The sequence below is a fragment of the Andrena cerasifolii genome, chromosome 8, assembly GCF_050908995.1.
Source record: "Andrena cerasifolii isolate SP2316 chromosome 8, iyAndCera1_principal, whole genome shotgun sequence".
In the NCBI taxonomy this organism is placed as follows: domain Eukaryota; kingdom Metazoa; phylum Arthropoda; class Insecta; order Hymenoptera; family Andrenidae; genus Andrena; species Andrena cerasifolii.
Window position 1 is genome coordinate 13,744,022 of NC_135125.1, and position 27,856 is coordinate 13,771,877.

At 40.4% G+C, this 27,856-nt stretch overlaps 7 protein-coding genes across 16 annotated transcripts; 3 read left to right on the forward strand and 4 right to left on the reverse strand.

The window, feature by feature from the left end:
- Positions 1-2,520, reverse strand: Rpl5 (ribosomal protein L5). The gene is made up of 6 exons (XM_076817573.1): positions 2,374-2,520; positions 1,703-1,888; positions 1,486-1,620; positions 1,073-1,275; positions 623-800; positions 1-279 (listed from the first exon to the last, which is right to left on the reverse strand). Exons 1-6 carry the CDS (start codon positions 2,374-2,376, stop codon positions 91-93), a joined length of 894 nt encoding a protein of 297 aa, XP_076673688.1. The 5' UTR covers positions 2,377-2,520; the 3' UTR covers positions 1-90.
- Positions 2,521-3,453: 933 nt separating this feature from the next.
- On the forward strand, positions 3,454-5,807 carry LOC143372689 (E3 ubiquitin-protein ligase siah2-like). The gene is made up of 5 exons (XM_076819170.1): positions 3,454-3,748; positions 3,948-4,154; positions 4,378-4,656; positions 4,739-4,981; positions 5,073-5,807. The coding sequence occupies exons 1-5, from the start codon at positions 3,701-3,703 to the stop codon at positions 5,238-5,240; spliced, it is 945 nt and encodes a 314-aa protein (XP_076675285.1). The 5' UTR covers positions 3,454-3,700; the 3' UTR covers positions 5,241-5,807.
- LOC143372686 (uncharacterized) lies at positions 5,283-11,143 on the reverse strand. Of its 4 annotated transcripts, none has more exons than XR_013086332.1 (5): positions 10,192-10,340; positions 9,781-10,119; positions 6,731-9,698; positions 5,467-6,629; positions 5,283-5,432 (listed from the first exon to the last, which is right to left on the reverse strand). XR_013086332.1 is itself a non-coding variant. In XM_076819162.1 (5 exons), the coding sequence occupies exons 2-5, from the start codon at positions 10,221-10,223 to the stop codon at positions 6,411-6,413; spliced, it is 3,558 nt and encodes a 1,185-aa protein (XP_076675277.1). In that variant the 5' UTR covers positions 10,224-10,262; positions 11,006-11,143; the 3' UTR covers positions 5,283-6,410. The 4 variants fall into 4 exon arrangements, 3 of the variants coding, with proteins under 3 accessions (XP_076675277.1, XP_076675278.1, XP_076675279.1); XM_076819162.1 differs by adding an exon at positions 11,006-11,143 and having other exon boundaries at positions 5,283-6,629; positions 10,192-10,262; XM_076819163.1 differs by adding an exon at positions 10,545-10,835 and having other exon boundaries at positions 5,283-6,629; positions 10,192-10,262.
- Positions 11,101-13,489, forward strand: LOC143372688 (iron-sulfur cluster transfer protein NUBPL). 2 transcript variants are annotated; one of them, XM_076819168.1, is made up of 6 exons: positions 11,101-11,221; positions 11,297-11,528; positions 11,691-12,019; positions 12,091-12,464; positions 12,537-12,702; positions 13,350-13,489. In XM_076819168.1, exons 2-6 carry the CDS (start codon positions 11,448-11,450, stop codon positions 13,369-13,371), a joined length of 972 nt encoding a protein of 323 aa, XP_076675283.1. In that variant the 5' UTR covers positions 11,101-11,221; positions 11,297-11,447; the 3' UTR covers positions 13,372-13,489. The 2 variants fall into 2 exon arrangements, with proteins under 2 accessions (XP_076675283.1, XP_076675284.1); XM_076819169.1 differs by lacking the exon at positions 11,101-11,221 and having other exon boundaries at positions 11,367-11,524.
- LOC143372690 (sulfiredoxin-1-like) lies at positions 12,579-14,062 on the forward strand. Of its 2 annotated transcripts, none has more exons than XM_076819172.1 (3): positions 12,579-12,721; positions 13,350-13,565; positions 13,674-14,062. In XM_076819172.1, exons 1-3 carry the CDS (start codon positions 12,706-12,708, stop codon positions 13,820-13,822), a joined length of 381 nt encoding a protein of 126 aa, XP_076675287.1. In that variant the 5' UTR covers positions 12,579-12,705; the 3' UTR covers positions 13,823-14,062. The 2 variants fall into 2 exon arrangements, with proteins under 2 accessions (XP_076675287.1, XP_076675286.1); XM_076819171.1 differs by lacking the exon at positions 12,579-12,721 and adding an exon at positions 12,788-13,256.
- Positions 14,063-14,092: 30 nt separating this feature from the next.
- Positions 14,093-17,898, reverse strand: Atf6 (bZIP_ATF6 domain-containing protein ATf6). 2 transcript variants are annotated; one of them, XM_076819167.1, is made up of 9 exons: positions 17,554-17,898; positions 17,240-17,443; positions 16,990-17,147; positions 16,701-16,914; positions 15,995-16,584; positions 15,733-15,893; positions 15,037-15,638; positions 14,316-14,946; positions 14,093-14,248 (listed from the first exon to the last, which is right to left on the reverse strand). In XM_076819167.1, exons 1-8 carry the CDS (start codon positions 17,630-17,632, stop codon positions 14,516-14,518), a joined length of 2,439 nt encoding a protein of 812 aa, XP_076675282.1. In that variant the 5' UTR covers positions 17,633-17,898; the 3' UTR covers positions 14,093-14,248; positions 14,316-14,515. The 2 variants fall into 2 exon arrangements, with proteins under 2 accessions (XP_076675282.1, XP_076675280.1); XM_076819165.1 differs by having other exon boundaries at positions 16,990-17,153; positions 17,554-17,897.
- Positions 17,899-19,909: 2,011 nt separating this feature from the next.
- Positions 19,910-27,726, reverse strand: Gapvd1 (GTPase activating protein and VPS9 domains 1). Of its 4 annotated transcripts, none has more exons than XM_076817557.1 (16): positions 27,450-27,726; positions 27,022-27,334; positions 25,588-26,941; positions 25,255-25,451; positions 24,939-25,110; positions 24,539-24,700; positions 24,290-24,451; positions 23,949-24,216; positions 23,771-23,859; positions 23,236-23,672; positions 22,649-23,153; positions 22,290-22,522; positions 21,870-22,126; positions 21,543-21,754; positions 21,069-21,454; positions 19,910-20,997 (listed from the first exon to the last, which is right to left on the reverse strand). In XM_076817557.1, the coding sequence occupies exons 2-16, from the start codon at positions 27,151-27,153 to the stop codon at positions 20,866-20,868; spliced, it is 4,698 nt and encodes a 1,565-aa protein (XP_076673672.1). In that variant the 5' UTR covers positions 27,154-27,334; positions 27,450-27,726; the 3' UTR covers positions 19,910-20,865. The 4 variants fall into 4 exon arrangements, with proteins under 4 accessions (XP_076673672.1, XP_076673671.1, XP_076673669.1 ...); XM_076817556.1 differs by having other exon boundaries at positions 24,539-24,712; positions 25,594-26,941; positions 27,450-27,725; XM_076817554.1 differs by having other exon boundaries at positions 24,539-24,712; positions 27,450-27,725.
- Between the last annotated feature and the right edge of the window lie 130 nt (positions 27,727-27,856).

Below are 27,856 nucleotides of genomic sequence, written 5' to 3' on the forward strand. Positions count from 1 at the left end.
TCACTGTCCAATGGTTTTTTATTTCTATACCATAGTATTGGCGAAACATGAACGATACACGTTCGTACAACAAGAAGCCGAAGAGGAAGCTTAAGCTTCCACTTCTTCCAATGTCTTGAGGAAGGAAGCTTTCTTCTGAGCGACACGATTCTTTCTTTCTGACAAGGAAAGTTTCGCACGGTTCCATCGCTTTTTCACAGCTACTTTTTCCTTTACGACCTTTGTGTGTTCAGGATTTTCGCGTATCGTCTCATGAGCGTTTTTATAGATACCCTCGATCTATCAACAGAAACAAATTGTCGAATGAACAAGATTTATCGAGAGAGAAAAAAAAGAAATGCATATATCATAACGACGCGCGTTACGAAGAGTAGCAAGTTTCATTTTTTTTCTTACGGACAACTGCATGTAGAAAAAATGAAACGTGCTACTCTTCGTAACGCGCGTCGATAATATGTTACGGTGTAACATAGGTCTAGGCGAGAAATGCTGCGATTTACGCATTTATCTTTTATAACCGATGAATTTATTATTGTCCAACTGCGACACTGCGAAGATCGTGGAGTCTGGCAGTAATTATAAGCTGGACGAACGCATAGGGAAAGATGTGGAGAACACTTACACTGTCAGCAGTGATACCGTTTTTAATGTATTGCGAAAATTGTCGTTTGAAAACTTCATCGTCGTCTTCCTCTAACGTTCTCATGTAATTTGCAACATGCTGTCCGAAGATGTGTTGCCGATGGACATCGGCATTGAAAGACTTGGATTCGCTATCGTATCCAGGAAACCTCTTGGTGCTACTCATTAATGAGAAAGAATAACAAGGATTAGAAATCGTGTCGAAATCGTTAGCTTCCGCACAACCATCGCGGTGATTCCTATCAGAGACACATTTCCTAATCTTTTTATGTCCGTGCAAAGACCAAGGATATTGTATTGTAGAACACGAATACAAAGTCCCGTCTTGCTTTGACTCAGATGACGCGCATGTGCCATATAATCATCATTAATCATTACATCGTTTGGTATTTTACAAAGTGATCTGTGTGAGAAATTTTACAAGAAATACCTATGTGGAATGTTGAGACCACCATCGACAGCACCTTTCATGGCACCAAAGACTCTAGCACCGGTAGTTGTGCGCATAAGACCAGTGTCCAAGTAACATCTGAATGCTCCAGGTCCTTCGTCCAATTCTTCGACATTATATTCGTCACCGGTTACCTCTGTTGTTCCAGTGTACAAAGTGTCTAGGCCCAACTTTTTCAATAGCTATGGAAGAAATGTGCAAGGCGCAATCTTAATAGCATGCAAAACTCATATGTTAACAAAGTTAAATTTTCAGAAAATTATTCTTCAGAATTATATATTAGGGAACAATTGTATTTTCTTCAGTTATGCATCAAAGCGAGCTGAGTGGTTCATCATTAAAGGAAGGTTATGTATGCAGTTAAACAAGATAATAATACGAATGAAGCTTACTCTTCTGGCCAGAAGAAGACCTGTGCAATATGCAGACGCATAATTTGTAAGACCAACTGTAACTCCATACTTGGGAAGTTCGTGGCTATATGCTGCGCATACTATTCTGTCTCCTTCGATTCTTGAATATGCAACCTACATAAGTATAAACGATATTTTAACATTCTACCATAACATTCGAATGCAATGTGTGAGCTATATATATATATATATTCACCTGGCATGTAATGTCCTTATTAGACAAACGCACGATTAACCTATACTTGGGAGTATTGTATTTATTTTTATCCTGAATAGTTAATCGTTTGCGTGCATAATAATCAGTCTTTCCCTCGCGGCGCCTCTTGAACTTCACTTGGTAACGTTTGAAATACTGCTTGTTTTTAACAACTTTCACGAAACCCTAAAATGTAATGTCCACGAGTTTTAATATTGCGAGATTGCTTCTCATTCCTTACTGTACTTTTATATAGTATTCAGCGACATAGGAAACAATATTTTCATCCTACATCAAAGTGAGCTAAGACAATCATCATATGAAAGACTTGGTGAGAGAAAGAAGTTAACGGCAGTTATACGCCATTAAATCGCATTATGCTCTAAATAGTTAACTTGTACAAATATGTTCATGGTAATCCATGTGAAATCAGAATGCGATCGAGACATTTTTATAACGGCTGAGAATACGGAAGCTGTTCGACGAAACGGTACGCACATATGTAAATGCTTAGGCAGCATCATGGCCACATGTACAAGTACATAAATATCGTTTTACGAATCCTGTTGAATAACATGCATCCGACATCATCACCGACGTTAAACAATTTCTTTCACTAATTTACAGTAATATTCATCTAAGCCCATGAATCTTAATCTAATTTTACTCACCATTTTGATAAGAATACCACGGAAAAGACCGCGTAACGAACAGACCCTCTCAACGTTCCACGTACAAAAAGGAAGTTGCTCGTTGTGCTTGCAGCGCCCTCATCCCGCTCATCCTCTCATCAGCCCCCACCTCAATCACGCCATCGTGCCACGTGGTGCCACGTGTTACGTGTATAAAGGCTCTAGGTAAATCTAGTACTTTCGTGCGAAAGAAACAATAGCTGTTTCAGCCTTAGAACATACTCTAAGGGTCTGTTCCAATTCACGCATTGAGCGCATGAAATTGGTGGCATCGTACGATTCCCTAGAATTTCTCTCACTTGCCACCAATACAATGCCACTTGCGGTGCATGAGGCACGCAGGAACTGCAGGAATTCGGAGTTGCATCAGTTCCTGCGCGCAGGGAATCGTATGATGCCACCAATTTCATGCGCTCAATGCGCGAATTATAACAGACCCTAAGGTTTTAGCAGACTCAACTCAGTTGAGTGATTTCACTAGATTTTACTCGCATCGACCAATGAACCATATTATAGCCTGATTTTCGGGAGTTGAGACCTGAGGTGGGTCCCTCGGACGGAGCGTGGTTTAAGGAGGAACCAATGATGGCAACGCCTCACGCAATCCTAGCGTACCATTGGTTCCTCCTTAAACCACGCTCCGTCCGAGGGACCCTCCTCAGGTCTCAACTCTCGAAAATCAGACTATAGTCAAAAATAAGATTCACATTATGAATTTTTACTTTTTTAAGAGAAAAAGAAACCCACAGAAATTAATATTTTTCCAAAAATTTTTTACAGTTGTGTTTGGTTAATCAAAAGGCAACTATCCCGCATCCAGGCCAACTGAAAATGCAAATTTAAATTTTCGCCTATATAGCATCGCTCCGCCCTAATACTATGCATGCATACTACATGCATACTTATATACTTATAGCGAATTCGGTAATTCGCACTGACTCTGCACTGATGCCAAAAATGGCTTGGATTGGTTGATTCTTATGGAGCTATCTTCGTTTCTACCAGAAACAACCAATCCAAGTCATTTTCTGGCACCAGGGCAGTCAGCGCGAGGTACCGAATTCGCTGTTAAGCAAAACGTTAAACATTAGACAATAAAAACACGTATAATTTATGCATTCAACTGTTTACATTTGTTTGTTGCATCTTTAGGTACGCTCGAACTCGAAACAGTGTAATAACGTAAATGGTTGAAATCGAATCCAGTACATTAGCAGCAGAAAGTTTGTCATAGACGATCTTCCAGGAATACCCTATCTATCGAAGAGAAGTTGCAACAAGTGTGTGCAGTTGGGCGCAGTTTTGTATGGTTGTATATGGTTGTATAATGGATCGTGCAATGGGTGAAACCAGCGTACATATTTCTATTTATCTATTATTATATGAATCTAATTATTAAATTCTTAGTTTTCTTAGATTTATGCAAAATAAAATTAGGATATAAAATTCTTACATGTATTCCACAATTTCATATGTAACACTGACTATGATTATTTACATGCATGTTCTGTAGATTTATTTATACTCTCTATTTATATTACTTGTGTCTACAGCAATGGTACGATATGTTCGCGGATATACTACAATGCCCTGTTTGCTTGGAGGTACCTCAGTGCCCCATTTTACAATGCTCAACAGGCCATCACATCTGTGTGTTCTGTAAGAACAATGTACCGGAGTGCCCTTTATGTAAAGCAAGATTTCTGGAAACAAGAAATTTTCTTGCCGAGGATGTGGTGAATAAACTCGAACACATAAAGGTTGAATAACTTAAATACTTGGCTCGAGTGAAATTAGTTAATGTACATTAGCGTCAAAGCGTATAGACGTTTATGCGCTATGTTTTATTTCTACATGGTTGGATACATATTTACTACCTTCTTTCATATCCAAATGAAATAGAATTATTTTTTTTAAATTGTACTTAAAAACATAGGAGACACTGCAGTTATCTTTCATTATTCATCTCTTTACATGTAATAGCTGTCTATCGAGAATGAGATACAAAATATTAGACTGGACGGCAACAGAGAAAGTACAAGTACTTATACTCAAACAGACTTTGAAGAGGTCAAGTCTAAATCAAGTTCTTCCACGCAAACAGATGAGACTGCTCGCACAAACATAGAAAATCGGAGACCCAAAGGAACTGCACCTTCCGTTTCATTCTGTTCGTGCCAGATAGGATCGTGCATGTTTAAATCTTCTTACAAAGGTTTGGTGCAACACTTGGCGGAATATCACAAGGATACTTTTTATGAGGTATTAAGGTTATCCGGGATACCCTATTATTTTTTCCATTTGGGTTTAGCGTATCTATGGTTATGAAATGTCCGAGTTTCAGGTTCAGGAACGTAATGGACAATTCACGGAAACTTGCGTGATAACCACCATTGCTTTGCCACAAACTTATGACTTTGCATTCCTCAAAAATGGCACGGACTTATTTTTTTTTAATATTGCTGTTCACGGCAATGGCCGTTTAAAAGCTTGCGTATTACTTGCCAAGAAGATAGAAATAGCCAATCAATATCATTATGACCTTGCAATTAAAAATGGAGCACATCAATTAACGCAACATGGAAAGGTGATGTGTTGAGTGAATTACGAGTTACATTGTAGTTAGATGCATAATAATTGTTAGCATTCAGTGTTAGCATTTTCTGTTCATTCGATAGGTAATACCATGTGGCGGAAGCACAGAAATGGTCTGTTCGAACAGTGTACGGATAAACAACGAACATCTGTCTAGAAGTATGTTGGCAAAATTGGTCGAAGTCACGATAACTATAAGAAGGTGTGCTTGTAGACAGTTCAGAAGAAATGTAGTAGCTGTGAATCCTTAAAGTATAGTTAAGATGCTTCGAGGAAAACATTTTCTTTCATATTGTTGGTCATATAGTATATTTATACATATAGTAACACGCTTATCGCGTTTGAATGATAAAATTATTACACAATTTTCATTGAATTATTAACATCATGTATTTGCAAATAATAAGACGTATCTTTGAATTTCGAACGCTTAAACAATAGTACTGTTTATATGCATGTCTGTTTTTACATACATACATACGGTTAAACGCGTTTCAATTCTTTCGTTTTATTCGTCATAAGTCTGATGGTTTGTTAATGCATTGATCTTTCTTTATAACTGTTCTGTTACATTATTTTTTACTCCTTCGTGCTCGCGTGCATGTATAGCAGGGATTGCACATGATTATTTATAAGTATAAACTGAAGTTGTATTATCATACGATAATGATACGATTTGTAAATCATGTGGTTACAGGTGGTTATATGTGTATGCAACAGTACAGTTAATCAACGCGGCGCAATTAAAATAAGATTGTATCTCTATCTTTTTATCGATACGTGTTCGTGTATAGAAATAAAAAGAAACGGAACAGAACTTTTTGGTTTTACACGACCAATAAAACTGTGAAATTAACGGGCTGACAAAAAAACGTATACCTTTTAAGATGTAAACTTGCACAGATTACACGCGCTATTAATTCTACGGATATGATCTGTGCATATCGTCTCGTCCCTATGCTACTCGTTCTTCAGCGACGGATCATTTTATCCATTTTATCATTTCATCATCCTATCATTGAATCCTCGATCCCAATTAAATGTGTCAATCCGATACGTTTCAATTGGTTGAAAAGTACTATTCGATAAACTCGGTCGTGCCATACGCGCTATTAGAATAACTTTATCATCTACCATAGTGCGCGGAATAACCAGCGTAAGTGATTAATACCTATGTATTTCTAGAGCGTATTTCACAACGCTTTGTGGACGTATGTATTATTCGTTTTACTCAAACGAATTTCTAAGCGGCTACAAAACCTCTCTCACTAGCTGTTTCTTTGTAAGAAATGTAACATTTTCGTCGAACGATCGATGGAATTTATTGTAGTACGTTTTGCTAGATCCTCTTGGTAAGCTGAACCCGTAAGTTGGATAGATCCCTTCTCAACAGATTTCGACACAATTAATATTGCTTTCCTTCAGGTACCTCCTTCGCGTAACGATTTTTGCTGTTCCAGAAGCCGTTCCAAAGGAGACGGACCAGGTCCGGACCATAATGACTGCTGACCAAGTCGGGTCTTTGCCTGATCCTGGCTCGACACGTTACAAGTTTGGGAATTAGATCCCCATGTATTGTTACTGCTAAACAATGAATAGGTGTTTCCAGTGCTGATCGATTGATTTGCTTTCAAGTCCACCTGTGGACAGACGACACGCAACAGTGGCTATTAGAATATTTATTATTTAGGCGTGATATGCTGATAATGAGTACACGTGCGTCGACTACAATAATACGTACTTCTAGAGACCGAGAATCTTCAAAGCTGTTTCCACCGCTAAAATGTTTAGTATGTTGTGAATCCGATTGGAAATCAGTTCTCAATGGAACTTGTGATGAGATCATAGTCCCGGTATTAGAGGAGTCTTCCCCCCAACTATGATAGTTGTCTACGACGGAGGTGGTATCTTTATCGTGTAATTGCGTTGCGGCTGCTCCGCTGCCGCTGCCAATGCCGATACCGATGCCAATGCCGGTCGAAGCCCAGCAGGGAACTGAAATTTGTGGCTGCCGAGTGTCTTTCCACAAATTGAAGTTCGTAGTCTCGTAGTTATGGAAAAGCGGCTGATGGTAGCTGGTGGCGGATTGCGATTGAGTTTTAGATACGCCCACCTGACTGGCAAACGAGAATTCCAAAACATCCGGGCTCTTGTTGTACATGGACGAGGACAGTGGTTTCTGTGGCATTTGACCGAATGCGTTTTGGTTGAAATCACTTTGGTTGAAATTAAATTGAAAGTTGGACGCGGTAGTCGGGCTTAACGAATTACCGGGTACGTTCGATACGTTTGGTGGTGGCACCATAGGCGCGGTGGCCTGATGAAGTTTCTTCTGATATGTATTTAAGGTCGACAAAGTAGAAGGACTCGCGATTGCCGAACTAGTTAAACTAACTTGATTATGTAAAGAGGATAACGCGCTGGATCTAACATTAGTTTTTCCAGCGTTCTGGTGAAGGCCTAAACTATGGCTTTGTTGCATATTTATACCCTGCTGTAAAGCAATGTTCCCAGCCTGTTTAGAGTTAATGATGCTCTGCGAAGAAGTATTCTGTTGGGTGGAGGATGGAATTCCAACGTTCTGATGTAACAACGAATTCTGGGTCTGCATTCTTTGATGCAAACATCTCTGACTTTGACTTTGAGTTTGAGGTTGAGTTTGACATTGATTTTGATTTTGATTCGCAACATGCTGCACACTTATATTCTGCGGCATCGGCTGTTGCCCTGGACTACTAAAATGTCCCTGAATCGGATAACTTGGCATATTCCCCACGTGGTTTGTTATATAATTTTTTGCAAACTGCAAATTTTGCACGTTGAACGGGGGGCTTTGATAGCAGACGGTTCCCATGCATTGAGATATACCCGACATCGGAGTTAGCATCCCAGGTGTTGTTTGTTGTTCTTTCATAGGAAGATGGGTAATCTGAGACGGTTGCGCGAGACTATGTTGCAATTTGGTGGGTTTGGTTTGATTTTGAGCAGAAACGACCTGACTCTGTACAGTAGTCGTTGCAAAAGGCATTAATGGTAAGCGGTTGTGAAGAGTGGTGGTGAGCGTACTCGTGGGCGGGTTAGGAACGTTAGGAACGTTAGCAACACTGCTGGGCATCGGTGTTTCTCCAATAATTTGTACAGTCTTGTTGCCGACGGGCAAACTCTTAACTGGCGACGTTGAATTAACTTTGGCCATTTTCTCGTTCTCCTCTTCCACGATTAACGGAGACACATTTTTGAAGGTGACTTGCTTTTGCTCGGTTTCGGCGCGTCGCATAATAGTTTGCATGGCTATATTTTGTCTTGGCTTCCTGGTTACGGGGAGCGCGATGCTTTCAAAGTTACTACATTCCGCTGTATTGGCTACCACCGGATCCTTACTTCGTTCCAACGAACCCTGAGGCTTCAATATGCCTATCTTTCTATCCAAAGTACTGTCCAGCGTATCGACGTCCGCGGAACCTTTACTGCTGGCAGATTCCGAGAGTACCGGGCTAGACGACACAATAGACTGTCTCTCCTTGTTTAAGCTGAGCTCCTCTAGTTCTTTCATCAATTCATTACTCGGCCCAGTTCCTTCGCTCATAGAACTAAATCTATTATCAGCTTTCTCGTCGCCCAGCGTAAGAACGATTAACGCGGAACCGTTGATTCTATACTGTGCGAAAGAGTGTCCTAAACGGAGGATACGGACTGCGCGTAATTTATTGGAAGCCTCGGTGTCCCCTTCTAAATCGGTGCTGGTAAATTTCAAACATTCGAAACTTCTCTCCAACGGTAAGAAACCTTGTAAATCACGATCCTCTGGCAGTGGTACTTTAACGTATTGCTCGTATGCGAAATCGACTACGCAATTCTGCAAAGCGTTCAACAATACACAAAGGCTGGGCCATATCTGAAGTCTGGACGTAAACGCTGCTTCTTCCAGAACTGTGGGTTTCGTGTGAATCCAGTCAAGGCACAGTTTTATAGAGGGCAAAGCGAAGTACTCGACAATGGAGTTCTTGATCGTATAGACCGGTAACAATAAAGCAGACAGACTGCCCGCTATCAAGTCCAAAATACAATCTCGAGCAATCTTTTCATCGGTCGTTAGTAGCTCGTTTTTCAAGGATTCAGTGCTGCCTACGGCCACGCACGTTACATGTTCCAAGGCATACAAGTTGATGACAAACATTTGCACGAGCATCCAAGAGCTAAAACTTTCCGTGGCGACCAGCGCTGTCAATGTCTCGGTCAACAGTTTCACGTATGTAGAAGCCACCTTCAAATCGCCAAGATTGTGAATAACACCGTGCAGCTTTAAGAATACTGCTATGTACTCCTGTGAAGTTAATTTGGTCTTCCCGGTAATGTTTAACGAGGTGTCGTTTAAAGCGGACGATAAGGTTTTCGCCAAGTTCGTTGTGGCAACGGGAAACGGATGTTTTACGGCCACAGAGCGCGTATAATGGAACACAGTTCCCAATTTGTTCCCACGCGACGCTTCCAGGAGGGCCAATTGATTATACGGCTGACCACTGGACGGTGACAACGACACTGCGTGCCTGTAAAACAGTTCCGCTTGTTTGCTCTCGTTCCTGTAACGAGCGATGTCTCCCAAGTGCACAAGGCAATACTGGCACGCGTAGAAACACGACGATTTGTGAGGCACTGATAATTTCTCAACAGCTTTCCACGGTGATGTACACCCATAGACGTAGCCTTTCCTGGGGAAGATCAATCATATAGAAATGAGAAACTAAAGAAGATTATGCATATCGCGCTGCTGATAATGTTACGGCTAGTTACCTCCTGAATGGTAAATCTAGATCAAACGCGGTACAAATCTCCTGTAGTAATGTCAAGTAAAAACCACTAGCTGCTTCCAAGCACCAACTAAGTAAAGCCTGAGATTCTCCTCGCTTTGGATTCTTCCTGTCCTTTGCCTGTGACTGCAAAGTTGCTATGTAGTTCTTAAATCCAAGGTTCCACAATTCCTGTTCCACTTTCCTATCCAGCGCATATTCCAGATCCAATATAAGAACTTGCTGATATATCTTCTGTAATTGCTGTTGGCATACCCATGCATCGCTATCGTTTAAAAGATCTTTGCAACGTTGAACTTTATCCTTTAAAGGCTCGGCTTTTCTAATAGATACAACAACAAGCAAATCGATTACGAACAAACAATTATGAACAATCTTCTTATTTCTAACTTACTTTAGAGCTTGTACAGCTGCGTTTAGGCCCATATTCCGTGTACCTTGACTTGCTCACGCTATACGTTTTGCCTGTTGGGATGTGAAATTAAGCACACTTAATACTTTAGTCGATACACGCAAGAAACGAAATTGCATCGCATCCGCAGGCTTGCGGGTAGTCGTAACAAAAGAAAATACATACATTTTTACAGATACATGCGCTTGTCCGCGATAAATATACGTGTATTCAGAAAGTAACGAATAGTTGTAAGAAAACTTCATAGCTCCGTCGTGTTACATAGGTTCGTACGATACTAGAAGCTGAATCTTAGTGATAGACTTGCTTTCTCAATTCTCAGTTAATTTACTCACAACACACAGAAATCTTTTTCCGTCTAATACGTATAAGATTGTTGAATAGCATTCCGCTGACTGATCAAATACGGAATTCCGTCGATGAATCCAAAGCCAATTACGCGTGTCTTTTCGTACCGTGAACGTATGTCACGAATCTTTCGCGAGAGAACTTGTCGTTTAACCACGCGACTCGTTTTAATAAGATAACATTTTGACGGACGTATCAAACAATACGATTAATTGAATTCGCTGCTACATAGTCGATGCGCGTTTTAATTGAAAATTTAGGTTAACTGTAGCACAAAGATAATACAGCTGTAAGGCTGTAACGGGGAAACTTTACACCGAATTGCACCGAATACCGAATAAAACCGGTGCACAACTCTGCAACTAAAACTTCTATGTACATACGTATGTACCTATGTAGAGATTGGTAATTAGTTGCGAAACATGTCGAAAAAAAAATGAGAACTTACATTCACATATTTACGTTAGAGGGAAACATAAAATGCATCGCATTACTGATATGTGCTTGGCAGCAATGAAAAACTGCACCGCCCTCGCGTTTAACATTTAAGTCACTGTCGGTGAGAAACATCAAAATCTTCAATGGGTGCAAACAAAACCGATGAGAATGTAGTACCAATCAAGTACGCATCAATCAACTATCCAACCAAAGATTAAACTACCAGGCAAATTTTCGAAATCGTGCTTCGTGCCGTTGACATGAAACAAAATATCGATGATTATCTTGTTTGAAATGTCAGGTTAGGTTACCAGTTTTCATTAGGCAGTTCTAAGTACGTATATGCATGGAAGTGAAGTGTTCAGTGCACCTCATACATATACATACATACGTACTGTCGAAGATTTAGCCGCCACCGCTACCGTCGTCGTGACGTTGTTGTGGTTGTGTTGATGATGTTTACCATGAACAGAATTCTTGTACGTTCTCGATGCGTTCATAACCAAGTGTATAATCATCGGTCGCTCTCGTTAGTATGTACTATATGTTCTACATTTTCACGAAAGTCGATGATATTTAGATATTTTGACGTGTTGATCAATGGCCATTTGATTTTCTCAAATGCACGTGGATATCGAACTTTCGGAATTCCTACTCTGTCCTAGGTCCCGGTAATGTCGTTTCTATCGTTTCAGAGTCGTTCAGTTTCTCTCGAGGAACGAAACCGATTGGAAATTGAAATTAAACGGAAAGAGATAATGGCACGTGGTCTTCCGAAACAGAAACCTTTGAAAGGTGTTAAGCAAATCTTTGTTGTTGCTTCTGGAAAGGGGGGTGTTGGTAAATCTACAACCGCCGTAAACTTATCCACTGCTTTGAAAATTCTTGAGCCAAAGAAATCTGTTGGTCTGCTCGATGCTGATGTTTTTGGACCATCCATACCATTGATGATGAACATACACCTCTCTCCTCTAACTAATGATGCAAATCTTATAGAGCCATTGGTAAACTATGGTGTAAAATGGTGAGGGAACAGTTTCCGTCTACTTTCTACCATTCTTCGAACGTAAGATTTGCCTTTGCTTTTGCGCGTAGTATGTCTATGGGCTTTTTAATCGACGATAAGTCACCTGTGATTTGGAGAGGATTAATGGTAATGAGCGCTATTGAGAAATTGTTACATCAAGTAGCATGGGATCCCTTGGACTATCTTATCGTGGATACTCCACCTGGAACAGGAGACACGCACCTTTCGATAATACAAAGTCTCCCTGTGGCTGGTGTATTATTAGTAACTACGCCTCAAAAAGCTGCCCTCCAAGTAACTAGAAGAGGGGCTAACATGTTTAAGCGGCTTGACATTCCAATCGCTGGAATTGTGGAAAATATGAGCAGCATTGTATGCCCTAATTGCAAGAATGAAATATCTCTTTACAGCGATGGAATAAAAAAGATGGCCAATGAGCTTGGTACCAAGTTTTGTAGCTGCTTATACATATTAATGCAGCTTTATGTATAGCTTTTTTTGCATCTTTTTTCAGGTGTGCAGATCTTGGAAAGTGTACCCTTATCGGAGGACATTGCGCAAAGTTGCGATATTGGTAAACCAATTGTATTGTCTGCGCCGAAAAGTATTCAAGCTCGTGTATACAAGCATTTGGCGGAACGTGTGATTTCATTTTTAGCTGATCAACCACTACACAAAGGGTGATGACGTTCCTAGAAGGTGCATAAACTTTCCTTTGAAATTACAATTTTATTTCTCGGAAATCAGTTACAACTCGACTCCCTTCTTTACCCCTTCGCGTGTTTATTACGTTACGAGGGGCCGAAAGTATTCCTGCAGACCACTTCTCAATCCGAATCCGTATCGTTTCCATAACCATCATTATCCCCCCCCCCCCCATATTGTTTCGACACTTTATCCCCACTAGCTCGTTTTCTGGATGACTCATTGCTAGCATCGTGTGTTATATGTATGTAGGTAATCCTACGTAATCTTCCGTATGTTATCCGGTTATGGTAACGGTGTTGTTTCGCGTTCAGTTAGGCACGTATGTATGTCGTGAAAACTAATGAAATAGTAGGCAGAATTTGTTCGCAACTTGCGCAGGGGGAAACAGCTCGAATTACGTAAAGAGATGATACGTTTGTAATAAGGTTCTCCCTAGTATTTTTTTTATAATATTCCTGTTACTTCATGATCTCGCTTAGAGTAAGACAATTCCTAAGGTATTCGGTATCACTGCAAAAATATACACGTAAGCATTGTTCACTGTGTATCGTTGCCGCCCACTTCAAATCGACTGCTTCATTTGCGATCGAGTTACTTTCTTCTTTATTTTATTTCATAGACTCAGATTCGAAAATGTGTAGTAAGAAGACTGCTACTAGCGTTCATTCGGATATAAATGCTGAGATTCATGACGTTCCAATGAACGTACTCATTAGGCCTATTCCTCCAATCGTTGACGAGGAAAAGGTTCAAAGTTTAATGAACACATTAAAAGATCCGGAGACAAAATCGTTTGTACCACCGATCGACGTCCTGTGGATTAAAGGCAGCGAAGGTAGTATTATTTCTATTAAAAGTAAAAGTGAGTAGGTAATTAATTGCGTTGTTTCGTTTCGTTTACTCTTGTGTAATTATAAATATAAATACTTGACCCTCGTTACAGGTGGTAACTATTACTACTCCTTTGGTGGATGTCATCGATACACAGCACATCAGAGACTCGGAAAATCATACATTAAAGCTAAACTAATACAATCCACGTTAACGGACTTGAGATCATATCTTGGTGGTTCTACGCCAAATTTAAAATAACTGTGTCCCTTTCTTTTTATTTTCACGTTTCTGCGCGAGTTACTCGCAGAAGAGGAATGTAACTTGTTTACTATCGATCTTAGATCGCGTCCCTTCGCGTTGTAATAGTAGAAACACTCTTAGCATCATAAGAAGACTGTCTCTGTGTTAAATCCTTTTATTCCTTTCACATAACAACCACAAATACGTTAGACGCAAATTTCTACTGCACTCGCAATAAAATTTAGCTTCTAAATGTAACAGAGTGAGCACTTGTATTAATTGAACGTACCCCGAGTATTCCTAGTTGTGGAAAAGTCAATAGTCGAAATATATGTACATATGCATTGTGTTGGTGTAGAGTGTAGATGCATAGCCATGTGGATAGTAATTTGCAAGCGTATATCTTAAATGTTATTCTCGTAATGTTTTATTCTGTGCATGTACCTTTTAAGAAAGTTTTCCGTCAGTACATACCTAGTGGTCACAGTTTATTACGCATAAAGCTACTTACCTTTAACCGATACGTTCCTGATACAATTTTTAACAGATACGTATGTACTATGTACATACCAGCCGTTTACGAACAGGTGAAATATAGGTACTCATTTCGCGTTGAATCCATTCGTGGTGCGTCACCATTAAAACACTATATAGGCATTCCTTAAAGGCTATAAAGACTATATAAAAACGTTTAAAGACCGTAGAGGTTCCTTAGTTTTGTTTCTTTTGCGATGTCATAAATCTCGTTCGCGAACCCGTCCTTCTTGAGCCGCCCAACAGTTCAGTTTTTACCTCCTCTAAATCAAATTCGGAAACAAATTTTTGTTTCAATATATAAGCGGTTGTCTCATTATAATTGTCACTATTCTTATCCGCATAAATATCTCTCAAGTTCCTTTTGCGGAGAATCTTCTGATCAGATTCTTTAATGAAATACGGTTTATAAGTTTTAGTCGTATCCGTGGTCATTGGATTTGATACGTCACTGGCTGCACGAGTCTCGCGCATATCACTTCTAGACCTCTTGTTATTTTTCAAATGATTAGGTATAACTGATTGCTGTAAATGCAACAGTTGCGTGTTTGTAACTTCACAATCAATTTGCATCATAGTTATATGATTCGCAGGCGTTGAGAATGTTCCTATAAAAAGTTCTCTTTCTATTACATACATGTATTTACAATTTACAATCTACACCTACACGAAACGTGAGTGAATCGTGAAATTCTTACCATTGATAGGCAGGGCAGGGAGAACCAACGACATCCTCGGTCGTCCTGTACTATTTTTACTCGACGCTGGCAAGAGCAAATGTTCTCCACTAAACCAAACAACGTAAAATGTGTCTTCTCGTCTGCCTAACGCTTCGAACAAAGACGCATGTTCCTGCAATATCGGAGAAAAGATTTCCACCGCGTTCGATATCGGCGAGCCTGTCGTTTTTCCAAGTATTTCAGATTTGCTTTTCCTTAGCAAATTACTATGTTTCTCCTTGGCTTTTCTTTGCGCCGCGCGTGTTGATGATAAAAACTCTCCGAGAAGTTTGGCATTTAACTTTGCTTTCTTCGGTGTATACCAATTGTCTTGTTCGGACTCTCCGCCGATCCATCGCCTTAATTCCTTATCCAATCGAATCGATTCACTTTGATTGATATGCATCGGACACATAGGTTGAGGCATCGAGGTATTTTTGCGAAAGCTCTGCTCAACTTCTTCCGGAATTTGATCCCTAGGTGTCCAGAGCAACGTTCTTCCACGTCTGCTATACTGTGTGCTAAGAGGGATGTCAGCAGGTAACGCATCCTCCAATCGATTGCTTTGAGAAAGTATACCACTATGTATAACGAAAGCAAGCGTGTATTATTTTCGAGGCAAATTAAAAAGGTGAATAAAATATCAAGGATCTGTAATTATGTATGTATACTTACCTAAAACCGTTGAGATTTATGGACACCATAAGCACCACTCCCAAAAGAATAGCAACATTCTTCTTACTCGCGTTAAGATTCATACTCACAAGTTTATTACTACTGCTCCTGGCCGTGGCGTCTTCTAAAGTCCAGAGTCTCTGTTTCAAGTTCCTATTCTCCTGATACGAGATCGGCATAATTGTAGTCATTTATCATCTGATCATCCTAAGATGATTAATTCAGCACAATACTGGATATGTAATCTTATTCCAATGCTTACCATTTTTAATTGTCTATTCTCTTGTTGTAATTCAGAAATCTGTTTTTCCAACGAAGACACATACTCCTTCTTCTTTTTCCGCGAGAGACATGCCGATTCTCTGTTTTTAATCATTCTTTGCTGTCTTTTCAATGCTTTCATCTCGCATTCTTGCCGTCCAGTAATATTAATACCATCTTGAGCCTCGTTTTTTATAACGATCGGAGCATAGTTTGAGTTTTCTGTTTTAATTACTATAGGCCTACACGTAGATGGGTCGTTTTTTACAACTATGGACGTTCCATTCTTGAGAAACAAGGGCGCGTCAGCGACATTAATCATACCAGTTGCTTCCCTATCCGATGTGCACGTATCAGGGATATTATCCATTATTTTCACATGGTTCTCTTGTGGTATTTCAATTCTGCTCGTTTTGGTCTTTATCTGCATCGACGAAAACTTTATTTCAGGGGCCTGGCTATTCACCCCCGCACCCCCATTGGTGGACAATAAATGAGCCACAAACGGATGTGACGTATAATTCTGTTTCACTTTCTGCGTGAGCGCGACGAAATTTTGTGAATTTAAAATTATAGCGTTCTGTGGCTGTTCTGGGTTAGGTGGAAGTATGAAATGGAAAAATTCGTATTTTATAAGTACATACATATACTTACATATAATTACAGGCAAACATCGTGAAACAAATTTAAAAAGCTGACTGCCTTACCATCAGGAGCAAGTCGAGGATTATTCTTTGGCTGAACACGAATGCGTTTAGATGAATTTGCTTTAGAAAGAATGAACTGTGTATGCTTCTCATCCGGAGATTTAATAGGCATAAGTTTTATTTGCTTCGCGATTGCTGCATTTAAAACAGGTTCCGGAGATATAGAGGGCGAGATAGTTTGCGGAGGTGAAATCGGCGGTGTCTCTAGAGTTGGCTGGAATAAATTGGCAAAAAGAGAATTGAAATGGCAATTGATATTGTCAGGAGCGATTAGCAAAAGCTGCCGTACCTTCAAGTCGCACAACGATGTAACAGAATCTACTTCCACTTGTGACTCGAATCTACTGGATTCTGAATGAGTCGGTTCAGGCGACAAAGGTAATTGCAGATAAGGACTCGCGGGTTCCAATTTAATCTCCACTTTTTTATTCTTGCTTCGATCTATATCTGCAACTATAAATACCATAAAATTTATATATTTCTAATTTTATGAATTATATATCACATTATTAAAGCTAAATAATACATTCTGCTTGTACCTGGTCTTTCTTGCGAGACACTTATGTCAAAGTCTCTGAAACTAGTTGCAGACTCGCATAGAGAAATATCTTTTGTAATTTGATTACAATAATCATTGTCATTGTCTGTCTGTAGAGGTGCTTCGCTCTCTAAGAGAAGAGGAATACCCAATTCAGAACTCAAAGACTGAAATAAATCTTCTGGAAGAATCGAGCAATCATTGTCTGTAAAAGAGAAATGTATCTCTTAATTTTTTTATTATATACCACCTTTTCTCCTGCGGTGTCATAACCAACAAAACGTTGATACTCGACGTACTGATTATGTGTATTACCTATGAATTCAAAATCTGGAAACATCTGAATCTCAGATGCTGCAACGCCACTCCACTGTGGATCTTGATTTATCAACATATTCCACCAACTAAATGCGAACTTTTTTTTTACTTACAATTAGAGAGCGAGAGAGAAACAATAATAACCTAGAGATATAGACATGAAAAATTTGTTATTTCGAAGAATGCCGAATTCGACAAATTTAGGCGGCATCTAACTATAATGCAAATAACTTTTAATCAATCATCGGCGAAAACGATTCGACACGCAATGACACATGTCAACATCGATCAAATCACAACCATGTTGACTCTACGACGGCAATGAGCAGCAACGAGTTATGAGTGCTGAGACTGTTGACTCAGTGCCAAATTCGCTATAAATTTCTGCGTTTGTTGCACGCTCGCTGCACCGGAAGTGAAAGGATTCTAGGGAATTTTCTGCACTACCACTGCGCGCAGTAACTAAAACGGAACGATTGCTCTGCACTTCATGCGCAGTATGCGTGAATCGGAACGCACCCTAGGGGGGAGCGATATTATAAGGGCGAAAACTTAAATTTGAATTTTCAGGTGGCCTGAGTGCGAAATAGTTGTCTTTTGATTAACCAAACACAACTGTAAAAAAATTTGGAAAAATATTCATTTCTGTAGGTTCCTTTTTCTCTTAAAAAAGTAAAAATTCACGAATTTTTAAAATAAGTTATTTTTTACATTTTTAAGAGAAAAAGGAACCTGCAGAAATGAATATTGTTCCAAAATTTTTTACAGTTATGTTAGGTTAATTAAAAGACACTTGTCCTGCACCCAGGCCAACTGAAAATTCAAATTTAAATTTTGCCTATATAGTATCGCTCCGCCCTAGTGTATATACATATCGTGGTTTCGTGGCATGTACATACGTTGTAAACAGGGGGACCAAGCCGTCTTTGTTTGGCTGAAGTTTTCCCGTTTAGTTAGCACCGTATTGGTAGGAGGCGCTAGGTACATCACACACACATACCTACGTGTATCAGTGAGCACGACACACAACCTTTCGACGTTGGTGAAATGTTACCATGACGACCGTCGTCATTTAGAAATGTTTGGCGCAGACACGAGGAAGTGTCCTCACTTTCCCTGGTTTACCCTTTCTAAGGCCGTCTGACCATGGATTGTCGCGTCAGTGACGCGTATGCAGCAGATAGAAGGATATACAAAGCAATTGAATATATTTTCTTTTCCTAAGAAAAGAAGAAATATTCAATTTCAATGTTTATCCTTCTATCTGCTGCATACGTGTCGCTGGCGCGACGATCCGTGGACAGGTTTTAAAGTAAACGGTACATTACACGTATACACATACACATACGTCCCGATTCACACCAATTCACACATTCACAGTTTAGTACGCACCTCATTGGTAGGAGGCGCTACAAACTCTGCTTCAACTTTCGTAAGAGGGAAGCTTGGCCCCCCTGGTAATCACATCGACGAAGTATAGGATAGACATAGACCTATCACCTTATAGGACTTCGTGCCACCACCCAAACTGTGTTGCCGACCCATAACTCGAGGACTGAATTCAGCGGCCTCTGTCCATGAACAGCGTCCAACTCAGGAACTACTCTGACAAATGTTGAAATGCTGATGGGTGTTGCGTGCTTGGATACTAGGGTGGCTCTTATTTTCGACTTTTGAATTTTCTTCGCGGCACCCTCTAGAATAGTTCCAAATAATTACAGAAAGAATCTGTGTAAAGTTTGAGCCCGATCGGATAACGGGAAAAGGTGCTGCCCCTGGGCCCTCACGAAGTCGATTTTATATAATATCTCCCAAGTTATTGATTAAATAAAAAAAAAATATGTCAAACAAAAGTTGTAGATCCGAACAAGGCGCATCTTTTATAATGTATTACTTTTTCTCGTGCGACAAACGGTTTTCGAAAAAAGTCCGAAAAACTAAAAAAAAAAAATTATTTTTCAAATTCCGAAAGTTTAAATCCTTCTCGAACACTTTTTATTTATGGAGGCGAAGAAAAAAATTGTAAGTGTTACAACATACTTTCATGTATGAAAATCTATTACGGAATGGAATTGTGCACATGTTTCTTGGAATTAGTCGTAACGCTATAAGATTTAATTTTAATTCCTACCACTCGTAGCATTGTAATCTTATTTTAGACTGAGTCGATAACGTTGGGCGTGACACGAAAATGGTAAGGCGCTCGCGAGCCCCCCGGGCCCCCGAGCTTGTGACACAAAATTACATCGGATGATAAGTCTATATATAGGATGGGACTGTATGGGACCTTAGACTCAGACCATATTTCTGCGATACGACGTGCGAGGGATAAATGAAATATGTATGGAAGTAGTACTTGAAGTGATTCGACGAAGTTCTGTCAGTTTAATTTCTATGCTACTGTTTATACACACAATTAAATCCTTTCTAACATATAAGTTTCGTTTAACAGAACAAGACGAATTCCAGTTTAATAACCTAATCTGATAAAGTAAGTGGAAAAATACAATGTATGTTTCATCTCTTCATAAACATTTCATATTAAAATAAACATTTTATGCAAAAGAAGTATTTCTTCTACCTTTTTTTGCGCAAGTTAATTTAAGAATGACATTCACATATATGTAACACATCGAGTGGATGCGTCCTTTAAATACTCACCGAGCTACACCGTTCTTTTTTACATTTAAACATTATATTATACGATTGCATTCCATGATTTAATAGTATATCAAAAGCACTCGAGTCTTTAATGGTGCAAGAGATTAGTTGACATTTAAGCATCGTTATTGATGATCCTAATACAAATGATAACAATAGCGGGATAATAGTACAGCAAAAATAATAGTAGGAATAAGAATGATATTGACGACGATAGAGATCCTAGCAAAAGCAGTAGGAGGACTATTAGTGATAATACGATAATAACAGAAACATCAGCAAACGTAATAATATTAGTGTAAAGCGTAGTAACAATACATACTACTCTGACCTTTATTGGCAATTAAAATTGATAGAGTTAAAGATGATAATGACAATAACATTGATAATAATGAAAGCGACAGTAGGAGTAACAGCAGAAAGAGGATTATTAACTGGAGCGAAAACTTTAAAAAGCAGCAGTGGTAATAAGCAACGATATTAGAAATGTTGATTAATGACAATGACGATGACAATGAAGGGAGGGAAAAGTATGATAATATGTGACAACTACAACATTGATGATTATTATGATGACAAGGACGTGAATGACGATGAAAATTATGGTACACTATTTCTACAGTTCCAAGAGTATTAACTAAATACGACTTAATCCATAGTCTTTATAAATTCAATCGCGGAACAAAATTGCGTCCACCAATATTGTTCTTCTCCTTCTAGCCGATTCCCATAGAAGCTATCCACGTATTGTATAGTTGAAAGCAAGGACGGCGGATTAGTCTGAAAGAATAATTATAATAAGAATGATAATGGAAATGAGAATGAGAATACACTTGGGAAAAATAGCTTGCCTTTATAATAACGTAGACCAGGACAGGAATGAGATCATCGGCTGCGGGTACTCCTCTTTCGGTTGCCATTGAAAGCAGATTCATGATTGTGGTAGCACAACGAAATACACATTGTAGCTTATCTCTAGGAGTTTTGTACGCTGATATCACAGCCAGTTCTGCTTGAGCCCACGGCCAGGGGCACTCATAATGGTATATCTTGGGAATTCGTAGATCTTTATGGTTTGGTGTGACGGTTTTGGCCAATTTCTTAATATGATCGTGAAGCAATTGATCCCTATAAATGTCTCCGTCACCATTTGGATAAAGCGCATTATGGTAAACACGTGCCATCACGGTCCTTTCCACCACAACTCTGGCTAGCGATAGCTGATTTTCGCTCGCGCCTACGAGTACCAATGGTTTATGATCGATCGTCCTAATTACTAGCTACATGGCTACATAGCTCTGAACAACAATTAATTCTCCACTTACATTGCCATATCGGATCGTTATCCATTTTTGTATGAACTTTCCCCAGGAAGCTATCGACCAGATCCTGTTTCTCGTCGGCTAGCGTCAGCTTCTTGAATTCATCGCAGAAACGTAAAAGAAGCGACTCCCTTTTCTCCAAAAATACTCTTACGCACACGGATACAAGATGATTGTTCACGGCGTCGCGGTCACATTTTATCCTGACGCACAATCTTCGCACGTTCACAGAACGTTAACGTCATTAATTAGACTCTTAACGTTACGATACATCGGGCCTATGTACATATGTATGTATGTATGTAGCTTAAATCGATTAGATAGTTATACCTGTCCAAATGAGCCAACGTGGAAAGTAGTCCTTGCCGACATCTAATCAGATATGCAATGTAAGGAGATCGTTTTTGATAATCTTCGCGCAACGATTTGAATAGTTTCCTACATCCGTCCTCGTTGAACAATCGAACACACCGCAGCGTTTCGTGTAGGTGAGCTATTAACGCTCTGTCCTGTAAATTGATCGCTTCTGCTAACTGTAATTGTAGGAAAGCAACCAGTTCGTTCTCTTTTTGAGACCAACAGTTTCGCTGTAACAGCAGATAGTCGTCGTGTTTTAAGCATTGTGTGGAACAAGAATTTGAAATAATTATACATACAAGAGACGAGACCGATCCGAGTGGTAACGATCCGAAAGAATCGGGAAGGAAAACGGAAAACGGAGGAGGTGAGAAGAGGTGTCTTATGGTTTACCTCCGATGTAGCGTTCCAAGGAATATGCTGGAGATCAGCGGTACTGAGTACCATACGCAATTTCCTTTTTGCGTCGGCAAACGCATACGAGACTTCAATGTTATTTGGATTTAGGAGAAGTCTCTCGTCCTCTGTTGTCTCCTTCGTACGCGACTGGTTGCTCTCGATCGATGCTGTGTCACTAGCCGCACTCGGTTTTCTCCTGTACTTGGCCAAGATATCGTCTGTACTATCTGCAAAGTTTTTAAACCATTTTCTTTCTTATTTCGTTGCTTGCGATTCTCTATCTCGATCAGCCGCGGTACCGCCGAAATAGCTACACGCACAACGGCACAACTGCGAAGAAAAGCAATACGTACCACTACCACTAACGATCGCGTTACTGGTCGCCGTGGTATTCTCCGACATTATTCTACGTAATCTGTGTCGTCCTATGTCGATACTGTCTCCGGCAGCTTCTCGGTCGTAACACCTGCCGATATCATCTGTACCACGAATTGCCTTACCCCGTCGATTTCTCAGAGACATTTTTAATTTCCCAAAAAAACTTCTTTTGTTCTTTTGATCGTCGTCCAACAATTCTTTGTCCCCACGTTCCGCGGTCATATCGAAACTAATACTTTTTGGTATGGCGCCACTAGATGCGACAGGTTTCGGGGAGTCAGTTGCAGTAGCGATTGCATCGCAATTTCCATTAACCAACGACGTGCCCGACAGCCGTAAATCTGAGCTCACGTTCTTTGTGCGTGACTCGGAGCTAGAGCTACTGCTGGACGTCAAACTACCGGTACTCAATCCAACCGTGGCTTCCGGACCAGTCTCGCTAATACTCTCACTGACCGAACCAACACAGTTTTCCAGTTCCTGTAATTGAAAAACGCATCGAGCGTGTTGTAAAAGTACCACTACTATTACTTAAAAACTATATCAACAAGGAACATCAGACCTCTGGATTTACATCGGTGATCCGCAATTTGTTTGCGTCCGACAAAATTGGGGGGGAGATATGATTTGCTAATAACAATGCCGGTGCAACAGCTGCGGCCCCAATATGATTATGAGTCGAGATTTGCCCTTCTATCTGACCCTTCCCGTCATCGATGTGAAGCTTGTCTACGAGATTGACCAACCGATCGCAACCTTCGCGCAACGGTTTACCATAATCCACGGCGCCACCGATATTGTTGGCATTTTTATCCACATATTCTACGGCGATTGGTTGATAATCAGATCTGTTTTCGTTCTGTTCAGTTACATTCGAAGAACATGTTGAAGGGGATGTTGTCGGTGACAGGGACACGGTTGTAGAAAACCGTGTATTTTCTCGGTTAGTTGGTACCGCTTGAAAACTCGTTGACGAACATTCAGTGGATGTAGTGGCTTCTAAAGACGAACGAGATATGAAATAAATATCGCGAAAGCAAGTATCGGATCTGATAAGAAGATAACGCATCTGCTTAAGATTAAGAAATTATTCTTACGAGGAATCGTTTGTGACAGTGTTTCCTCGGTAACTTCCGCTTCGCTACGAGCTTCGACCTCAATTTCCGATCGTGCGGTGTCATCGGATCTGGAAATAAAGCAACCGCACGGTTGCGAAATCAAATGCGTCCTCCTCCTCCTCCAACCTTCATTTCGTTTTTCTCGTTTAACATATACCTCGCGACACTAGCAGTATCATCGGTATCAACTTCGGTGAGTCTCTCGGAGTCACTAGCTAGGACGTCGGTGCTCCATGCTTCAGATGCAGTTTCGCTCACATCTAACGCAGCTTGCGGCGTCGATTCTGACGGTGCTGATAAAACTGGCGGATTTTGCTCGGGCGGAGGAGGATATAGCATCTTCTCTTGTTGCTCGACTATTTCGCTGTCTGAAGCCAGAACGTCCGTCGACCACGTATCAGACACCATCGAGACGGTCTCGTCTCCTGAAACCGTCATAAGAGACAAACAATAGAGTTACGGATATTTTTTTTATATGGTATTATACTTTCAAAGTACCTTCGATCAGTTTCTTTATCTCAAACTTGCAAAACTTGTCGTCTATTTCAGACCGACTTTGTTTCGTTGGTATGTTTGGCGGTGGTAAATCCAACGGTCGTGCTTCGCCTGCCACTCGTCCCTCGTCTCCTTCGGTGATTTGAGACGATGGCGTATCACGACCTGTACACAAAAACCCGACAGCATCCGTATTATTCTTCACGCTCGTCGCTCGCTCCTCTCTACAAATACAAATACATATGTACTAACCTGATATATTGGGTGTTCCTCGTCCGGAAACACTGGCGGACACCATATCGGATAGATTGTCGTTTTGATCCTCTGTTTCTAGTTCAAGAGAGGAAGCGACGCTATGATTTGAAGCAGCTTCCGACACAGCCTCCAAATTGTCTGGGGTATTTCCGATGAAGCCTTCGAACAAAACTAATCATTTTCAACGTCAATGCATATCTTTGCTAAGAGACTTAGAATTACTATAATAAAATATCACCGAGATATGTGTAAATGCCTTTTCAACTGCCACCGAAGAAAGACTAGAAACTAGAAAGTGTAAACTATACCCTAAATTGCATTAAAAATTTCTACGAGCGATTATTCAAGACCGTTAGATCTAATGGATTCTAATGAAAATATGTATGTATATATGTACCTTCGTCATGGGACAGGGAAAACCGGGTCTTTTTTTCCTGTGTCTCTATACGATCAACGCCACCACCACAGCTTCCCCGTCTATCGTGTATGCTCGATATCGATATTTCATCCGAAAGATTCAGAGTAACCGATCCATTTTCCATATTAGATCGATGCTCCGTACACAACACCTGCAATAATATCGAAGAGGAAAGCTATCGTTGGTATTATACCGACAAGAATAAGGAAAAGAAAAAGGAGATGGCAGGGCGATTTTTGAATGCAGGAAGTGCGACGATGAAATTAAAGAAATACAAAAAAGATGGGCCATGTACTTTCTGTTCGCTAAGAAGTCCTACGAATTCTCCAGTGTTTGGCCCAAACGGAATAACGAGAACGTCTTGAGGGTGGTTTCTGTCAGCAGATTCTTCCTCGGGGGTGGAAGTACCGTTCAATTCGTCCCCTCCGTCGTTAGTAGCATTGGATGAGTAGGACGACGATGACGACGACACTCGCGTCCCTCGTCCTTTCCCTATTGTTTACGTACGCATATATTTCATGATTAAAGCGTAAATAGAAAACAGAAGAGTCGTATTCTACCTAATTTACTAATTTTATCATTTTTTCATTCTAAGCCGAAAGGATAACAGGAGTAATGCTATTATTACCTTTACCTAGGAGACCTCCCCGTTGTCTATTGGTAGTTTCTACGCCGACGTTATTGACTAGTTTATTAGCGGCCAAGGAACCAGGAGGTAGTTGAGAGAGCATATCAATCAACTGTTTCGCGTCGAAGGTAGCGGACCGCGATGCACTTTCCGCGATTGTACTCTCCGCAGCTATGGTCTGCAGAAATGTAATCAACGTGTTCAATTCGGTTTCCGTGAACAAGGCAGCGGAACGGGAAAGGCCTCGGAGTTTATTATTGTGAATAACGTTAGGCTCGTCCTGAAGTTCTTCTGTTGCACCATCCACCATTACGTCTATTATGGAAGAGACTGAATCCCTGTCGAACTTCTTGTAAAGATCGAACGTTTTGCTATCAACAGTTTGATATTTCATTAATGAAAGCATTTGCAGGATTTGTCCAACTTGCATAAGATTAAATCTGGCAATGTAGCTGATGGGCGCATCGGTAATACCGTATGGTTCTGGGTTCACTATCGCCGGACATATGAAATAGGTGAAAACCAGATCAGTGCACATCGTTTGCACTTCCTTCGGATCGATGTTTCCATTTTTCCCTAAAAGCCCTGCCATCTGTCTAACCAACCAGCACACGCTGCTAGGAAAGCAGTGCATATTTTCCCGTATACTGACTATAAATCTTTGCGTGATGCGAAACAGAGAACTGATCGTCCAGAGTCTGTAATGTTGCAGCTTGGTTTCGTACTCGGGGGTACCTTCCTTTCCAAATTTTTTCAGCCTCTCGGACGGAGGGAACCTTATAGGCGCCTTTTCCGGATCAATGTCCAGAAACATTTCATCCTCCATTAGTAACTGTACGATAGGATTATGTAAAGCGGCTGTTAAGAAAAACTTGGCTGAGAAAAGACTCTCGTGAAAGACCGAGTAAAACTTAGAGAAAGCGCACGTGCCGTGTCTGAGTAACCTTCGAGGATTATCTGATGGAACTATTTGCAGCAGCATCAGATGTTTCAGTAGTTTCAGGACCAGAATTTTATCTTCTGGTAGCAGACAACTCCCGTACAAACCTGCCACCAACGACTGAACGATACTTTGTACCAAATCGGGTACTAATTTGTCACCTTCGACCAAACACGACGCAACAAGTTTAGGAGACTTTCTAAGCGCGCCTAAGAATTCCCCATAAGACAAACAAGCCTGGTAACGTAAATACTTGTACACATCAAGAAACTGCGAATTTTCTAATGTATTTGCTTTCTGACAGCAAGACGCTGGTGTACAATCTGGTCTAGACATAATCAGGCGATTCAGATTAACTCTTTCCTGCGCTGTGATCCATGCTTGTTGAGCCAAATTCGACGATGCGTACAATACCTGCAAACATTTAACTCAGTCATTCTTTACCCCTCTTCCCCTTTCAATCTCTATTTTTAATTCCAATAATTATCATCTACCTTTTCATTGAGTATCTGCAAATTCTGTTGCTCCGAACTAACAAACAGACGCTCTTGACGCAGATGACTGGCCAATTCGATCATATCCCATTGTAGCGTTCCCATGGATTTTATACAGTTCCCCGACGACATTACTGAGCATACCCAAGAAACCAACGTGACAATATCACAGATTCCTTTAATCCCTGATAGCTTGTTAAAGGTTCGCACTCTACGTATGTATTTCGTTCAAGTACCCAAAGTGTAGTGTACCGCACATTTATCAACCCGCAAGTTGTTTAGTTGTTTCGATGTTCTTGTACACGTAAAGTGACTATAAAACGATTAAAGGATGAACGATTATAGTAAACGGTTTGAACGTTGGAAAATATAGAAGAGGGATTCCAACTACTTAGGTAGTTGCTTTTCTGTTAAAATTCTATACCTACTTCAAGACTAGAACAGCTTCAGCCCCCACTTGGTAAGACGTAGTTGAAAAATCTGCGGTTACAAATTGCTTACGGAATCACGATTTTTTATTGTTGTCCTTTTTATCTCGAAACAACAACCCCGCCGACGCACGATCATTTTCTATTTTAGGTGATTTTAGGTTACAATTTTCTTCGATAAATGGCTGTACTTGTACTTTAAATCGAAAATCAAATCTCGATATACCAATGGTCGTTCGATTATTTGAGAAGAAATCGAGAAACTTTGATCTCTCGAAGCTCTCGAAGCACCGATACTTATATTAGGCGATTCCGTATGCCCGTGGAGCGCTGACGCACTCAGCTCACGAGTTGCGCGGGAATTTCAATGAACGAAAGAAATGGAATCGCTGGTGATTGAGGCACGC

Bases quoted from the DNA above. Each gene is read 5' to 3' on its own strand.
- Rpl5 (XM_076817573.1), bottom strand. The intron at 801-1,072 runs GTATTTCTTGTA...ATTAATGAGTAG, and splicing joins GGTCTCAACATTCCACATAG to CACCAAGAGGTTTCCTGGAT. The intron at 280-622 runs GTAAGTGTTCTC...TTCTGTTGATAG, and splicing joins ACGGTATCACTGCTGACAGT to ATCGAGGGTATCTATAAAAA.
- LOC143372689 (XM_076819170.1), top strand. From the start codon at position 3,701: ATGGTTGTATATGGTTGTATAATGGATCGTGCAATGGGTGAAACCAGC. The intron at 4,155-4,377 runs GTTGAATAACTT...TACATGTAATAG, and splicing joins ATAAACTCGAACACATAAAG to CTGTCTATCGAGAATGAGAT. The intron at 4,982-5,072 runs GTGATGTGTTGA...TTCATTCGATAG, and splicing joins AATTAACGCAACATGGAAAG to GTAATACCATGTGGCGGAAG.
- LOC143372686 (XM_076819162.1), bottom strand. From the start codon at position 10,223: ATGGGCCTAAACGCAGCTGTACAAGCTCTAAA. The intron at 10,120-10,191 runs GTAAGTTAGAAA...TGTATCTATTAG, and splicing joins GCAGCTGTACAAGCTCTAAA to AAAAGCCGAGCCTTTAAAGG. The intron at 6,630-6,730 runs GTACGTATTATT...GTCTGTCCACAG, and splicing joins AAGATTCTCGGTCTCTAGAA to GTGGACTTGAAAGCAAATCA.
- LOC143372688 (XM_076819168.1), top strand. From the start codon at position 11,448: ATGATGTTTACCATGAACAGAATTCTTGTACGTTCTCGATGCGTTCAT. The intron at 12,020-12,090 runs GTGAGGGAACAG...TTTTGCGCGTAG, and splicing joins GTAAACTATGGTGTAAAATG to TATGTCTATGGGCTTTTTAA. The intron at 12,703-13,349 runs GTGATGACGTTC...TTTATTTCATAG, and splicing joins GATCAACCACTACACAAAGG to ACTCAGATTCGAAAATGTGT.
- LOC143372690 (XM_076819171.1), top strand. From the start codon at position 13,196: ATGATCTCGCTTAGAGTAAGACAATTCCTAAGGTATTCGGTATCACTG. The intron at 13,257-13,349 runs GTAAGCATTGTT...TTTATTTCATAG, and splicing joins ATCACTGCAAAAATATACAC to ACTCAGATTCGAAAATGTGT. The intron at 13,566-13,673 runs GTAGTATTATTT...CCCTCGTTACAG, and splicing joins GTGGATTAAAGGCAGCGAAG to GTGGTAACTATTACTACTCC.
- Atf6 (XM_076819165.1), bottom strand. From the start codon at position 17,632: ATGTTGATAAATCAAGATCCACAGTGGAGTGGCGTTGCAGCATCTGAG. The intron at 16,915-16,989 runs GTACGGCAGCTT...AATTTATTCCAG, and splicing joins CATCGTTGTGCGACTTGAAG to CCAACTCTAGAGACACCGCC. The intron at 15,894-15,994 runs GTAAGCATTGGA...ATCTCGTATCAG, and splicing joins AGAATAGACAATTAAAAATG to GAGAATAGGAACTTGAAACA.
- Gapvd1 (XM_076817554.1), bottom strand. From the start codon at position 27,153: ATGTCGTCGGGGAACTGTATAAAATCCATGGGAACGCTACAATGGGAT. The intron at 24,217-24,289 runs GTACTTTGAAAG...TGACGGTTTCAG, and splicing joins GATAAAGAAACTGATCGAAG to GAGACGAGACCGTCTCGATG. The intron at 23,154-23,235 runs GTCTGATGTTCC...TTTCAATTACAG, and splicing joins TCACCGATGTAAATCCAGAG to GAACTGGAAAACTGTGTTGG.